The sequence below is a fragment of the Eschrichtius robustus genome, chromosome X (genome assembly GCF_028021215.1).
Source record: "Eschrichtius robustus isolate mEscRob2 chromosome X, mEscRob2.pri, whole genome shotgun sequence".
Taxonomy (NCBI): domain Eukaryota; kingdom Metazoa; phylum Chordata; class Mammalia; order Artiodactyla; family Eschrichtiidae; genus Eschrichtius; species Eschrichtius robustus.
The window spans coordinates 108,547,054-108,564,303 of record NC_090845.1 but is presented as its reverse complement, the minus strand read 5'-3'; the positions used below and the strand labels follow the sequence as shown (position 1 = coordinate 108,564,303).

The window sequence follows — 17,250 nt, the reverse complement described above, 5'->3', positions numbered from 1 at the left end:
TCCTTAAAACTGTAGGAAAGCTGGGTGGGCAATCAGTTGAGTATCCTGTAGAAATGGTACAAGATATTTTACGTTCTAAGGTTTTATTAGGTAACTACTAAATTCCCACTTCCTGACTATTAGTATGATAGACACAAAGACACAAAGATAGACACAAAGTGGTTATTATGAAATTTAGCTGTAGGGAAAGGTACTTTGTCCAGAGTAGTTTTGGTGGGTGAGTTGGCAAAATGGAGAGATTACCTACTTTCCAATTCTTTTGCTAAAATCATGTGTATCTCGGCAGCTTCTGTTTAAATAACATGCTATAAAATTTGTAATTCCTTCGCTGTATTGTAGGAAGCTGTTAATAAATCTTGAGTCCACCACTTTTAAAGGACCAGCCTCAGAGGGAAATAACTTTTAAAATGTGTAGATGGAACACTTTGATTACAAAACAGCTCTGCATTCACCAAACGGAAAGACAAACATGATGTGTGGGAATTTGCTTTGGGTGTGTTTCCTGACACCTATTTCCTTGCATCTGAGGCCCGTCACTTTCTGAGAGATTTTTTATTTGGATATCTGTTTTGGTTACTTACTTTCCGAGAGCCAGTGACTTTCATTTCGTACACATCGATGGTATAATTTGTCCTACGTCCGTAAGTGTCAAACTGGATGTTTCCAGTCATTCCTTGTACTTGCACCTGGTAGAAAGGGAAAAATGTAAAATTTTAAAATAGCACCACATTATTGCCTTTTTGGTTTTTGTGATGAGGTCCGCTGACAGATCTTGGAATCTTGGAGAATGTTTATCTTGAGCCATTGAGCTATAGCCACCAGATCAGTCTATACAGATCTGCATTTCCTCTCCAGTATTTTCTAAGTATGCCTTTTAGTTAATGAAGCTTTGAGTGGGTGTGACAGGCAGTTTCTTATATGATGCAGTGAGGGCCCTACCACTACTTTTTCAAGGACCTGAAATTTCTTTTTTTTTTTTTTTTAAATACTTAACTTTCTCTTTATTTACCGGTTTTCAGAATAAAAATCTTTCTTAGAATTGTCTAAAGGTAACCCATGTTTTTAGTATTATTATCAACTCATAGATTTAAATGTATTTTGTGTATTTCAATCCCTTTTTTGAAACTGATTTTTTAAAATTAATTTTTATTGCAGTATGGTTGCTTTAGAATGTTGTGTTAGTCTCTTCTGCACAACAAAATGAATCAGCCATGCACATACAGATATCCCCTCCCTTTTGGACTTCCCTCCCATTTAGGTTACCACAGTACATTAGGTAGAGTTCCCTGTGCTATACAGTATGTTCCCATCAGTTGTCTATTTTATACATAGTATCAATAATGTATATGTGTCATTCGCAGTCTCCCAATTCCTCCCACCCCACCCCTTTCCCCCTTGGTATCCATACATTTGCTCTCTACATCTGTGTCTCTATTTCTGCTTTGCAAATAAGATCACCTATACCATTTTTCTAGATTCCAAGGAACCTGAAATTTCTACCATTCGTCTTTTCTGAAGGGAGTAGCCTGAAGAGTATTCTTAACTAGGATAATGTGTTCTTCTGAACTGTGAGTTCCACTATTCCCAACGTCCAAACATAAACCAGCTTCAGTAACGTGGGCTCTGGAGCTCCTGGATTCATACTGTAACTTCATCACTTACTAACTGTATGACCTTGGGGATGTGCCTTAATGCTTTTGTACCTCAGTGTCCTAATCTGTAAAATGGGAAATCCTAGCGGTACCTATCCCACGGAGTTGTTAGGAGGATTAAATGAGTTATACATATGTAGTGTTTAGATCAGTGTCTGGCATGTAGTGAGCATTGCAATACATGCTAGCTCTATTAATAATAATTATTAATCAAAATGAATTTAGTTCTGTTTCTTGAGGGGTTTACACATTTATCAGCTACCATAGTAACAGGGATGAGTTTTTCCTCTTATTTAACCTATGCCCAGTTCCAGACAGGTAGTGGAGAGCTAGGCCATGGAGGGATAATCCACAGACTGATGAAATTTGTTAAGTCTAGGGAATCAGGAGTATTGAATACTATATAAAACAGATAGAGGTACTAGAATAGCCCAGACACCTAGTTGGGAGGCCAAATGCAGATGCATGTATGCCACAATTTTTCCTGGGTCTGGGCCCCGTATTATGAGCTAATAAGAGGCCATCTCTACTGGGTGGAGAGATTTCCTTACCTATTTTACAGTTCAAGGACACTGGATGAAAGAACCCTCTATAAGTATGTCATTATTGTTACCCACTTGAATTACTTATCTGGTGAGTATGGGTCAAGGAATTTGCTTCAAAGAAAAAGAATCTGTCATTCTCCCAAGATGAAAGCATGGAATACTTTTTCATCTCTTATAGAAAAGCGACAAGCTGATTGTTAAGCAAGTGAGAAGCGGTAATGGGCTTGTGCTGCAGAAGAGAAAATTGATGGCAAATAGTAGGGAGCACCTTTTTAAAGGGAACGGGGCTTGTTCGCCACCAGTAGGAGACCATGGAATATCTGTTGAAGGAGAAATGCTCCAATGTGACTCCCTGAAGACCAGATGATTGTCCTACTAAATGAACAAACCTAAGCACTACTGTCAGCTTAGGCTTGCAGAGAAGGTGACGTCATGCTTCTGGCTAAAGAAAAGGTCCTTTGTTGAGATAGAAATTGCTTATCCAGTAGGATGGGTCTGATGCATACTGTGATGCATGAAGGGTTCTTTACACTCTGTTTTGAGCACTGAACTCTAGGAGAGGAGATAGGCGGGGTAGAGACACTGGCCGAGGAAATTATTAAGGAAATCCTTCGTTACTGAGAATAGCAAAGTCTTCAAGTCTCATTAAGAATTGTATATTTCTAAAGATCCAGCCTATCTGAGCATGATCTGCAAACTGGACAATAGCCTAAGCTGATTAGAACTTTTGGTGAGCAGAAGTCGAATTGGACGAGCACTCAGAGAGAAGTCTATTTTAAGGATGTGAATGTCAGTGACAGTTTCCCACCATCCCATCTGGGATCCCTTCTTTAATCCTCTCCACCCCGCACCTCAGCCTATATTAGGTGCTTCTCCTCTGGGTTCCCATAGCATTACGTGTGGAGCTTCACCATAACATTTTAATCATCTATGTACTTCCAGCTTCCCTGCTAGATTGGGAGCACCTCAAGATGAAAGACATTCTTTTTCTGTGTTCTCAGCAACTAATCCAGAGCCTGGGATAGAGCAGGTGTTCAATAAATGTTTACTGGACAAGTTGACAAGTTTCGATGACTTAGAGTTGTGACATATTTCAGTAGACCAGGTTGAGGCTAATCTTTGCACCATCGATAGATTGTAAGGATGATGATTACCCAATTTGCAAGTAGCTTTAAGGTTTTTAAAAGCATTTGTTTACATATTAACAATTTCAATATGAGCTCCCCTCATCTTATTTCATGTTTGCATTTTAACTTGGAGCCTGATACATAGTTGTTGGTGCTCAATAAATATTTGTTTAATGAATGGTGCGATTATTTATTCATTAAAACAGGCCCCTTAGGAGACTCTTTCAGGCAATGATTTTGTTTGCCAGATTTCTCTGAAGGAAGAGAATGATTGACTGAGCAGCAACTATGTGCTAGTCACAATGAGGGATGCTTTTACATCATGCATCCTCACTTTTAATTAACTTAAATAAAATGGGATTTCTTTTAATATGGTAAAAACCTTTAGTACTTCAGACCACCCTCTCTCGCAATCCTCTGAAAAGTGGAGTTTCACTGATCATTTGTCACAAGGCAACATGTACTTTTGGAAGAGGCTGATACTTTCCGGCCTCTCTGAAGCCTTAGAAAGAGGCTGGCCTATGGAAAGAAGGAAAGCATCCTTTCTGTTGAGTGTTTGATCATGAGGGCCTGGGGAGGAAGGTTACTTACCTGGCTTACAGCTTGAGCTTTATCAGTGAGTTAGACATGTGGAAACTCTGTGCAATAATATGATCAACCTAATGTTTTTCTTGCCAAATTCACTTCTTGTCCTTCACTCTGGTAGCCAGTTTTGTATTTGGGGAAGAGAGTCATTTGTGTCATGAATGGGAAGTCAATCGAAGATGCTGGCACTTGCCCCTTGAGGTTTTGATGAAAACTCCTTTTGGTTCACTCTGAGGGAGTTTTATATTTCACTCATCATTATGTTTCACCTGACAATACAAATCTTGTAACAGCTATGAAGGTTGAATTTAATTAACCGTTCTTCAAAAGTTGTGCCGTGCTACCTCCATAAAATTACACTTAGGGCATTTGTTAGGGAACTGACATAATGACATAAGAATCTGCATGATGGGAGAATGAGTCATATCTCTTTCTTGGAGAGAGACATAGTGGCTACTAACCCCTTTCTATTGAATGCTTCCAACTTGGCAAATTTAAGGCAGCAGTAAGAGAGCCAGCTACACAAAATTATGCACATTATGAGGCCATTACAGATTCCTCGTTGCTGGGTTGTGCAGAGAATTATCTTATCATTGCCTATCTCTTTGTTGATTTGGGTGTTCTAAACATCAGGATAATTAAAGAAGTAGAAATAAGAGAGTCTTGTACTCTCGAAGGCTTATTTTAATGCATGCCGGCGTATGTAGCTTAAAGCAAAATATTCAGGAAAGAGCTCTTGCTTGGAAAGCTACACTGAATGGGTGACGCTGATCCTAGCGTAAATAATGGAATCTGTTCAAAGCCTTAAATGCTCTCCCACCCAGTAAGTACTAAAAACAAGTGACCTATTTGACTCTCTGCCCATTGATTCCTTGTACTTTCCTTCAGGCTTTTTCTCTAGGGCACTGGGGAAAAGCCTCTTAAGTAGGCCTAGAATGGACTGTGTTCCTGCATTTCACCATGTAGAATAGTATAAAGGTTCTTTTTGACAAATAGAAATACTATCACACTGGCTCGGTTCCACAGTCCATCCAGGCTAATAATTTGTCTGATGAGCCAGAGGATGCTGGTAATGTCTACCCTGAAGTTAGGAGTTTCCTAGAGAATATCCCAGTCCCCCTAAGCAACATCATTTTCTGGAAAGTCTGAATTTTTTGAAGCCATTTACATGTTCAATCCATAACTTTCAAGGGTACTGAGTTTGATTTACTATCCCCACTATAGTACAGAGCTAAATATTCATTTGCCCTAAATTTACCATTTCTCAAGCTTCAAGGAAGAATCTTCTAGTTTTAGATTTCTAGATTTTGATGAATAAATATCGATGCTTATCTTTCTGTACACTTTGAACATTCTACAGACTCTCATCCTATTCCCTTTAGGTTGTCTTTTCTCAAGATTGAGGTCTTACTCTTTTTGTGTCTTTATAAGGTGCCCCCAACCCAATAACCCACTGTGGTCATTACCATTTTCAGAGCTCTCTCGATATCAATTCCTTGACTCCAGGGCACAGCAGGGTTTGCTAAGCAGTCTCCAGCACTGCCTCTCCGGGACACATCCACTCGCTGCCTCCTCAGATAGCGGAAAGCTTCTGCTATGACCAGTATTGCATCGTGCGTCAATGCAGATGTGTACTGAAATGGATGTATGGAAAACAAGATGTCATGACAAATGATGCCCTCAAAACTTGCCTCGTTTCTTATAATTTTCATTCATCTCCAACTCTTGTTCTATGAAGTCACCCTCTTAATTACTTGAATCAAGAGATCTCTCTGGGCAAGCCTGACTTTGATCCATTCTAGAATGATGCATCTTACCTCATGTGTGCACATGTTAAGACTATTAAGATCAAATGGCTCAAGGGAATCTCTCTCTTGCTCTCAATACTGTGTTTCATATTGAGTGAGTGACTACTGAAAGGCCAGCTCCTTTATAGAGAACAAAATATGTGGGAAGTTAAAGGATGGCATATATAGACTGGAGAGGAAACGGCATATCCTAAAGCAAGACTGGGTTATTGCTGTTTGTAATAGAAAATTCAGATCTGGCGTTTACTTAGGGGAAAATGGAAATAGCTAAGTTAGACAGCTTGAAATTAATTTGGAGGGAAACATTAATCATTTCTGTCTGGACCACGTTTCTGGTGAACTAGGACCTCTGGCCAGCAATAAATCAGTGTTTGTTTCCTTGGGAGAGCAAAATCCAAAGCTGGTTTTTGACTGTAGAAAATTACAATTGCTATTGAGTTTTAAATCTGATAACATTGACAATTCATAGGCAATACTTCGTGATGCTACCTTTTTCAGGCAAGAACACTTACTTTCTATTTCTTGGATATACTGTACTGATACACTGTACTAAGGATGAGACCGGTCATTTAATACAAGGGATTTGATTATCTGCAATTTGACATGGTGGATGCCTTTTCATTAAATGAATCAACAAAGTGTGATTAAAATTAGCTGGCCCCTGTTTTGCAGGGGTGACAAATACTGGTAGAATATAGAATTCTGTTGATTTCTAAAAAAATGAAGCAAAATGCCCCGGGGGGAATTTTCTGTCTATATAGTATGTCCCAATACAAGTGTGAGTGAATGCATTGTCATCTTTACAACTATCAATTTACTTTTCTGACTTTTCTCATGTTACTTTTCTTTCAGGGCCAAGTCATCAAGTATGACTGTAGCAGGGGGCATATGTTCTTTCATGAAAAAAAAAAAAATCTGTGTCTGCCCATGCTAGCATTACATAAAGCCAACATGGTGGTGATTTTTTTTCCAGCTGACTGCATAAATTGTCAGCAATCTTAATGTAGTCCTTTCCAAGCCATGCCAAAATAGCTATTTAATTTTCTACTTTTTCAGCTTCTACGGACCAATGTGTGACCATCTAAAAAAAAAAAAAGACCCCAAAGGAAATGTTCATAAAATATAGAATAAATTAAGCATCAGGATTTTAATCTCTAGACAATTTTATTTCCTAATCAAAAATATTGTACATAATTTTTTAACATGGGCTTTTTGTCTGTTTGATATAGAGACAGGTTCCATAATGACTAGTACAAGTCAAAGTAATCCGAAAGTTGTAACCACCTATTTAAGTATTTCGTTTTCTTAAGTTATTTGAAGGGTCTTGCTTATAAGCCTGAACAATTCTTCTCACTAAGTTCTAAGAACTTTACATTACACATATCATGAGTTACCAATGAATAGTCCAGAGCTGAAATTGTCTTCCTTCTCTTTTGTACACCTCTACAACTTCTGAACAGGCATAAATGACACTGTAGCACCCTTTTCATACTTTTACTCTTGTCCATTTTTTGTGCCTAGCATAGTGCCTGACATTTTATAGATAACCCCTAAAATATTGAATAAATGAGGTTTTCTCCTCTACCTATTGCCTGCTAAATCTAAGGATGGCAAAACAGTGGATAGACAGTTGTATGAAAATATAAATTAATATAAGCTCACCTAAATGTAGTGGGCAGATTTAGTCCATAAAAAAAAGATTTGAATCATCAAAGAAATGCAAATCAAAACCACAAGGAGGGACTTCCCAGGTGGCACAGTGGTTAAGAATCCACCTGCCAATGCAGGGGACACGGGTTCGAGCCCTGGTCCGGGAAGATCCCACATGCCGCGGAGCAGCTAAGCCCGTGCTCCACAACCACTGAGCCTGCGCTCTAGAGCCCGCGAGCCACAACTACTGAGCCTGAGAGCCACAGCTACTGTAGCCCGCACGCCTAGAGCCCTTGCTCTGCAACAAGAGAAGCCACCTCAATGAGAAGCCTGTGCACTGCAATGAAGAGTAGCCCCCGCTCGCCGCAACTAGAGAAAGACCGCGCACAGCAATGAAGACCCAATGCAGAAATAAATAAATAAATAAATAAATAAGATGAATAAATTTTAAAAAAACAAAAAAATCCCACAATGAGATAGTATCTCACACCTGTCAAAATAGCTATTATCAAAAAGACAAGAAACAGCAAGCGTTGATGAAGATGTGGAGAAAAGGGAACCCTCGTGCACTGTTGATAGGAATGTAAATTGGCACAGTCACTGTGGAAAACAATAGGCAGGTTCCTGAAAAAATTAAAAATAGAACTACCATATGATCCAGCAATTCCACTCCTGGGTATCTATCTGAAGGAAATAAAATCACTGTCTCAAAGAGATATCTGCACCCCCATGTTCATTGCAGCATTATTTACAATAGCGAACACATGGAACAACCCTGTGTCCATCAAATCATCAAATGATGAATGGATAAAGAAAGTGATATACACCCACACATATATACATATATAAAGTCATGTCAATTATATTTCAATAAAAATATATATGCACACACAGACACACATACAATGGAATGTTATTCAGCCATAAAAAGAAATCCTGCCATTTGTGACACACAGATGGACCTTGAGGGCATTATGCTAAGTGAAATAAGTCAGACAGAGAAAGACAAATACTGTATGATCTCACTTATACGTAGAATCCAAAAAAAAAAAGGAACTCATAGAAACAGAGAACAGAATGGTGGCTGTCAGAGGTCAAGGCTGGGGAATAGGGAAAATGAATGAAGGTGGTCAAAAGGTATAAACTTCCAGTTATAAGTTCTGGGAACGTAATGTATATCATCGTGATTATAGTTAACAATCCTGCAGTGTATTTTTTGAAAGCTGCGAAGAGAGTAGATCTTAAAAGTTCTCATCATAAGAAAAAATTTGTAGCTGTGGTGGTGATAGATGTTAACTGAACTTATTGTGGTGATCATTTTGCAATACATACATACATCAAATCAGTATGTGGTATATGCTTAAGAGTAATATAATGTCACATGTCAATCATATCTCAATAAAAGATAAAATCATCATCTTAAAAAAGAGATTTGACTACAAAGGATTCATCATAGGAATTGTGACCATATTTACTGAAGCATATGAGGACACCTGGCATGTGTAATGTAATCTGGCATGTGTAATGTAATCATTACAACTACAGAGAACCACTTAGATAGTAAGTGGCTTAAATTAATACAAAAAGATGTAAAAAAGATGTTTAACTTATGACTTTTCTAGAACATACCAATTGCATAAAGTAAGGTCCCACTTGTATTATGTTGATGTGACCCGTTCAGGGTGGACCTGCATAGGTGATTCAGAATGTGTCTCTTTTCTATGTCCCATTGTTCCTCCTTCTTCTATTCTTGCCAGGGAGGAAGGATATGAGGATGGGTATCTTGAAACCATGAGAAAGGAAATGTCGCCTCCCCTTTCCTTTTTTAGGGAGGGGCCTTGAGCCTTGACTCTGCTTTGATCCCTCATCTTGATCACAAGGATCCCACAGCCATGGTACATACATACTTTCACATACATATCAGGAAGGAAGAATTTAAAGTCTGTTTCATACTTGAATCAATGCACTGAGGGAATGGGTTACTTAAAAAAAATACATTGGAAGGATCCTTTGTGTAACATGAATAACTTTCCTCCCATTTATCTGTTTTAATTCCTGATTTTTAAATAATAGGATTTCAAGCCATAGGGGAACACACGAAAAATGTGCACTTTAAGCATGACTTTCTGCTTTCAGTGTTCTTATCTTGATTTCATGAAAATGAGCAATTTAGGTAATCTAATTATTTAAAGATACTTTTGCAGGCAGGAAAACATTTCCATTCAATATATGTATAGGCAACATGCATTCTGTATTAGAGCCTAATTCACTTGGGTGTACTGAGATTCATGAAACTTATTAACACAAAGCAATCACATAAATAATGTAAAATCTAATTTTCTGTTTCAGACTATCAATTTTCCTTACCTATTCCCACTGTCCTCACTCTTTGCCTGATTCAGGTTCTTGTAACATTGTAAATTATGAGCATATTAAAAATGAAATTCATTAAAAAATTAAGTTAACCTTCCCAAACGCTGGGTTTTAAAAGACCTCCTTCTCAATAGCTTCTTTATTTGGGAATTTAGTTTTCAAGTGCGGCAGCACTATCTGCAGTTGTGTTTTAGCATCCTTGAAACACTTTCGAGGGACGACCATTTGATCACTGGATGGCCGTAAATATATAAAGGTCATACTGAGATGTTCTGGAAAGCTGGCCTAAGGTTTCTACACGTCGTGGAACATTACCTTTAGAGGTGCATTCTTGGCTTCAGGGAATTCCCTTTCATCCAGCCTCACCCAGCGCTGTATGAACTGTTGAACCATAGGGTTTTCGTTGTTGACAATCTGGAATCCTGTAATGTTGGCTCCCCCATGCATGACTCTTTCTAGCAAAATATCGGTAAAACCCTAGAAAGAGATTGAAAGAGAATAATGATTGTGGGAGGTCATGCATTCGTACTCATTGTATCTGTTGGTTAGAGTGCTAAGGAGGAAATGAAAGTTCCTTCCCCAGGATCCTTCTTTAGCAATCAAGGAAAACCTGGACAGATTGTTATATGTCAATTATATCTCAATAAAAACCAAAACCACGACAAACAAACGACCCTGATATGGACTAATTCTTAGGGCACTCTGGCTCTGAAACTACAGGCATGCTGGAGAAAATATACATCCTTCCATTTTAGTGCCTGTGTCTTCAGTGTAGCTGCTGCAACGACAAACATAGGTGTCAACTTCAAATGTTTTTTTTTTCTTTCACTTACCTGTATTTTTAGTTTTTCTTCATTGAGTACAGATACAATGATTCATATAACTGGAAACTGTTGAAAAAGTTGACCCTAGCTAGAGGTATCAAAAACTCTTCTTCAGCTTAACATGCCGAATGCAGCAGATTGCTTCAGACTCTAATAATGAGTACTTTCAACATTTGTAATTTACAGAAATGTCAAAAAGCGAAACTGACAGCTTGGTTGTATATGATGGTACAAACCCCAGGGTATGTCTCACATGTGTCCATGAATGAGTTTTGACATCTATTTCATAGCATCCACCATTTTCTTCTTCTTTTGTCTCTTGCCAATTGCTGCTGATGCACTTGGGTCTTCAATGGGCGGGAGCCAATATTTATATTCATAAAGAAATGGGAAGAATTCTTCCTCTTTCCTTTAGATTCTCCTCCCCAACATTTACATAAAAAAATGTTCAAATATACAGAAAAGTTGAAAGAATTGTACAGTGAAAAACCAAATAGTCACTTCAGATTTTACAATTACTATTTTTCTATCCATTCATCAATCCATTTCATTTTTTGGATACCTTTCAAAGTAAGTTGCAGATATTAGTATACTTCATACCAAAAGGCTTCAGCATGCAGGCCATTAACTAGAGTTCAGTGTTTGCAGTTTCCATCCTTCCTGTCTTCCTTTCCTTCTATCTTTCGGTAAAATTTACATCCAATAAAATGCACAAATCTTAAATGTATCACTCGATGAGTTGATAAATGCATACACTATATTACTCAAATCCCTACTATTTCTCTAGTTTTCTCTTTTTTTTTTACATTCTAAGTTTTCATTGAAGTATAATAATCATATAGAAAAGTGTATACATCTTTTTTTCCCCTTTTTTTAGAATGATAAGGGTTTTTTTTCTTTCTGGCTGCGTTGGGTCTTCGTTGCTGTGCATGGGCTTTCTCTAGTTGTGGCGAGTGGGGGCTACTCTTCATTGTGGTGCGCAGGCTTCTCATTGCGGTGGCTTCTCTTGTTGCAGAGCACGGGGTCTATGCATGCAGGCTCAGTAGTTGTGGCTTGTGGGCTCTAGAGCGCAGGCTCAGTAGTTGTGGCACACGGGCTTAGTTGCTCCGCGGCATGTGGGATCTTCCTGGACCAGGGCTCGAACCCGTGTCCCCAGCATTGACAGGTGGATTCTTAACCACTGCACCACCAGGGAAGTCCCAGTGCACACATCTTTAAATATAGCCTGATGAATTTTCACAACCTGAACACATGAATGTAACCAATATCCTGTACACTCCTCTCTCTAGTCACCATCCCTACACCTGCTTCTTTTTTTTTTTTTTTTTTAAAGCTTTTTAAATTTATTTTTATGGCTGTGTTGGGTCTTCGTTTCTGTGCGAGGGCTTTCTCTAGTTGCGGCGAGTGGGGGCCACTCTTCATCGCGGTGCGTGGGCCTCTCACTATCGCGGCCTCTCTTGTTGCAGAGCACAGGCTCCAGCCGCGCAGGCTCAGTAGTTGTGGCTCACGGGCCTAGTTGCTCCGCGGCATGTGGGATCTTCCCAGACCAGGGCTCGAACCCGTGTCCCCTGCATTGGCAGGCGGATTCTCAACCACTGCGCCACCAGGGAAGCCCCCACCTGCTTCTTTTAATTCTGCATTTCTTTAACGTGGTCAACAAGGCAGTCGTAGAAAATATTTCAGTGAAGCAGCTTTTTCAGTTATTACTCTCAGCCCCATTCCTCTTCCTTTCATAAGTGGTATATGAGCCAGTGGAGACTGGACAAAGGGCCAAATAGTTTGCATCACTGAGAACAATTCCTCCTTTCCAATGACCCCAAAGTGTTTTTTAAAATTAACATTAACTTGTTAGGATGAGTTTTCTCCTAAAGTCCTCCTTCCTGAAAGAAACTAAGACTCAGTGTTTTCTCCCATTCGCTCCCCTCTGCACTACAATCGGCAGAGAGGCTTGCCTGTGTGTAAAGCCTAGCAGAGGCTCCAGATGGGGCTTAAGCCTAACTGTTATCAAACTCCCAACTCTCACCCCCTAAACAAATATACAAATAAAGAGCTGAGGGCAAAACTTTAACGAATGGCTTTAAGTCGTTTACTGTGCCAAACCATATTTGCCAGTTAACAAGTATTACACAAGAGCATTGAGCAGCTACCCATCTGTCTGCTGGCGGGGGTGAAGAGTGGGCTCTCTGGTGCTCTCCTGTGTCCTAAAAGCCTGGCCTGGGAGGTGGAGCCCCCTTCCTTGAAAGAAAGGGGTTGAGAATGCTTCTGCCACCCTGTTGGTCCCCAGGGCCAATGGCCACAGTCTGCACTAGGAAGTAGTATTTCCTGTGTCTTTTATGCTTTGATAAGCATCACACTCCTGTTTACCTCATACCTTAGCATGTTAAAATGGCAACACAGGATTAACAAAAAGGAGGGCAAGAGAAAGGATCCCAGAAATCTCACGTCTGCCTTAAGGTATAAGAGCCAGCACTTCAGTCTGGTTACTCACCATACCACTCCTTTCCAGAAACATTTTACCTCACTACCTTTTTCTTACAAGAGATACTAGAGGAGTCCAACTCAAATCTACCTCACCAGTCACCTGTGCTTACTTCCAGGAGGCTTCACTCTGCCACCCAGGCCCCATGCATTCCCATTTGGCTGCCTTCCTCTCCAGTAGCATACTGTAATTTGGAAGCGTCCTCACAGGCACGCTCAGCACTCATCTGTCTACCACACAGCGACCACACTGCTGAGGACCTAGGAGTTTCTCAGTCAACCCGTGTTTTATGACAGCCATATCTGGGATTAAGTTCTGGCACCCCTCAGACTGGAACCAGCCGGGCTGCCCTCGTGAGATTAAATGCGTCCACAGCAGCACAAATCAAGCCAGGGGAAGGTCACCTCAAATGGCTCTTCTGTCCAGCAAGACCTCCGCGACACTAGCTCCTACCAACTGCCCTGAAGATTTACCCGTCCACATGTGCAGAATACTTAACACAGCCCCATGGACAAAATGGAGAGAGCAGAAGTGTGGTAGAAAAAGAAAGGAGATACGGTAATAGGCTTCTTTTGTTTTCCTGTCATTCTCATATATTTATTTTCATGAGAAAGGTTTCACAGTGCTTACAATAACTGTAACAACAATCATTGTAAAATGGGAATAATGCTGATGAGGAACCCCTTCTATTTTAGTAAGAAGTCTGATGAAAAGTAGTTTTTCCAATAAAATTGTACTTTTTATTTTTACTTATTTATTTTTTTAACATCTTTATTGGAGTATAACTGCTTTACAATGGTATGTTAGTTTCTGCTTTATAATAAAGTGAATCAGCTATACATATACATACATCCCCATATCTCCTCCTTCTTGCGTCTCCCTCCCACCCTCCCTATCCCACCCCTCTAGGTGGTCACAAAGCACCGAGCTGATCTCCCTGTGCTATGCAGCTGCTTCCCACTAGCTATCTATTTTACATTTGGTAGTGTATATATGTCCATGCCACTCTCTCACTTCATCCCAGCTTACCCTTCCCCCTCCCCGTGTCCTCAGGTCCATTTTCTACGTCTGCGTCTTTATTCCTGTCCTGCCCCTAGGTTCTTCAGAACCTTTTTTTTTTTTTTTTCAGATTCGATATATGTGTGTTAGCATATGGTATTTGTTTTTCTCTTTCTGACTTACTTCACTCTGTATGACAGACTCTAACTCCATCCACCTCACTACAAATACCTCCATTTCGTTTCTTTTTATGGCTGAGTAATATTCCATTGTATATATGTGCCACATCTTCTTTATCCATTCGCCCGATGATGGACACTTAGGTTGCTTCCATGTCCTGGTTACTGTAAATAGAGCTGCAATGAACATTATGGTACATGACTCTCTTTGAATTATGGTTTTCTCAGGGTATATGCCCAGTAGTGGGATTGCTGGGTCGTATGGTAGTTCTATTTTTACTTTTTTAAGGAACCTCCAGACTGTTCTCCATAGTGGCTGTATCAATTTACATTCCCACCAACAGTGCAAGACGGTTCCCTTTTCTTCACACCCTCTCCAGCATTGATTGTTTGTAGATTTTTTGATGATGGCCATTCTGATTGGGGTGAGGTGATACCTCATTGTAGTTTTGATTTACATTTCTCTAATGATTAATGATGTTGAGCATTCTTTCATGTGTTTGTTGGCAATCTGTATATCTTCTTTGGAGAAATGTCTATTTAGGTCTTCTGCCCATTTTTGGATTGGGTTGTTTATTTTTTTAACATTGAGCTGCATGAGCTGCTTGTAAATTTTGGAGATTATTCCTTTGCCAGTTGCTTCATTTGCAAATATTTTCTCCCATTCTGAGGGTTGTCTTTTCGTCTTGTTTATGGTTTCCTTTGCTGTGCAAAAGCTTTTAAGTTTCATTAGGTGCCATTTGTTTATTTTTGTTTTTATTTCCATTTCTCTAGGAGGTGGGTCAAAAAGGATCTTGCTGTGATTTATGTCGTAGCGTGTTCTGACTATGTTTTGTAACAAGCTTTTATGGAGATGAAAGGAGAGATCTTGTTGCTAAAGGGCAAGAGTTGGCTGGCTCTTGGTCCTAATTCTCCCTCTGGCCTATTTGTGTACATTTTGCTTGTTTGTAATCTCTAATCAGATTCTATGGCTTGAATGTTGCCCTGGTGCCCAGCATTTAGATGCAGCAAGTCACAGTTCTCAAGGTTGAGATAATCAAGGCTGGATTCTCCCTAATCCCTCTGAAAAAACACTAATGCAACAGAGCTAACCAACAGTTATCAAGGACACAGGAGGGAAAAGGAGAAAACAGGTGAATGGTAGAGAAGGGGATATAAGGAAAACTGTCTGACTAAAAGGCAGGAGTTGGTTGACTGTTGATTGTCCTTCTATTTCTGATACCTTTTCTTCAAAAAGAATTATCTTTTTGTATCAAATATTGCTAAATTCCATGGTTCAAGTGGCACTGACAGTCTACAAGATTGTAAAATTTAAAGCTTGATTCTTTCTACAGCCTCTTCAGAGACACTAATGCGGCAGAGCTGACATCCAACAGGTAGGAGGGGAAAGGAGGAAAGAGAGAGAGAGAAGGACGATGAGAATTCAGAGAAACGTTCTGCTTAAGGGCAGGTTTGGTTGGATTCTAGTCTTCCTCCTCCTATCCCACCACTTTAAGGCATTACACCATCCCATAATAATCTTTGATGGATTTTTATTGTTATGACATCTATAACTCTAAAAGCAGGCCAAAGACCCCCCCAAACTTATGTAAAGACACTAACACAACACAGGTGATGATACAACATCCAGAAAGGAAGATGGAGTAAATGAAAGAGCAGGGGGTCAGTGGTAGGAAGATGGAAGTTAGGAGAGAAGTATGGGCTAAGGTGCAGGAGCTGGCCAGCTCCTGCACCTCCTCCTCCTCCTATCCCATTATTATTATTATTTTTAAAACCAATAGTACTAAATTTATTAAAAACAAATTTTGGGGGGGACCATCCCATGCAGCGTTGTGGGATCTTAGTTCCCTGACCAGGGATTGAACCCAGGTCCTTGGCAGTGGAAGCCCGGAGTCCTAACCACTGCACCACCAGGGAATTCCCAGTACTAAATTTATTTTTAAAAATCAAAATGGAGGGACTTCCCTGGCGGCCAGTGGTTAAGACTTCGTGCTTCCACTGCAGGGGTCTCGGGTTCAATCCCTGGTCGGGGAACTAAGATTCCACATGCCGCACTGCGTGGCCAAAAGATTTAAAAAAAAAAAAAAATCAAAATGGAGATTTAACATACCTTCCTCAATTATTGACAAAGCAAATAGAAAACAAAGACACAGAAATGGGAAGATTATAATAATACATTTTGATTTAACAGATTATCCCATAATTTTAAAGCATTTCATCCATTCATAGCCTCTGGTTAGATCTCCTCCTTAGGCTGGTGAACCACAGTCTTCAAGGTGGTAAAATTGAGGCTGAGTCTCTTAAAACCTCTCAAAAGACATTAACACAAAAGAGATGATCACCAAACATATGGATGGTATAAGGGGAGAATAAAAGGGGAGAGGTCAGTGGAGAAAGATGGAGGTTAGGAGAGAGGAGATGGTTAAGAAGGGAGATTTTGCTGGTTCCTGGTCCACCTCCTATATCTATCCCATTGTTTTTTATTTCTAGAAGAAGTTGCTAGAGTCTATGATCATGTACAACCATAATTGGGAAAGTTGTAAATTGGGGCCTAAGTCTACCCATAGCTTCATTGAAATAACCAACACAACAAAGCTGACCAGCAAACACACAGCAGGTAGGCAGGAAAAAAGCAAGGGGAGAGAGTGGTAGGAACAGACAGTGTAAAAGATGGATTCTGGCTAAAAAGTAAGAGGTGCCAGTGTCCTGGTCCTCCTTCTCTGATATCTAAATTTAAGACACTGCACTTTTCTAGAATATGTTGCTAGATTTTAGTTGTAGTTGTTGCGCTGGTCACACCCCCTCATGTATCCCTGAAACCCATGTAAAGACACTGAAGCAGAACAAGAAAACAAACCATGCAGAGTGTATAGAAAAGGAAATAAAATGATGGTGGCAGGGAGTATTCTGGTAGGATGATGGAAGTTAGGAGAAATGTCTTGATTCAGGGGAGAAGTTGGCTGGCTCCTGGTTCACTTTCTCTACCTGTGTGATTATTTTAAGACATCTCACTTGTCCATACCTCTTGC

At 39.8% G+C, this 17,250-nt stretch overlaps 1 protein-coding gene across 3 annotated transcripts in view; it reads right to left on the bottom strand.

Annotated features, from left to right (window-relative positions):
- Nucleotides 1-17,250, bottom strand: part of GRIA3 (glutamate ionotropic receptor AMPA type subunit 3) — a 286,920-nt gene that overhangs the window by 77,162 nt on the left and 192,508 nt on the right. For all 3 annotated transcript variants that reach the window (XM_068532557.1, XM_068532558.1, XM_068532560.1), the window contains exons 6-8: nucleotides 10,056-10,217; nucleotides 5,376-5,543; nucleotides 582-686 (exon numbers count right to left, since the gene is read on the bottom strand). In XM_068532557.1, the coding sequence (XP_068388658.1) occupies nucleotides 582-686; nucleotides 5,376-5,543; nucleotides 10,056-10,217 (435 nt within the window). The remainder of the gene's footprint in view (nucleotides 1-581; nucleotides 687-5,375; nucleotides 5,544-10,055; nucleotides 10,218-17,250) is intronic.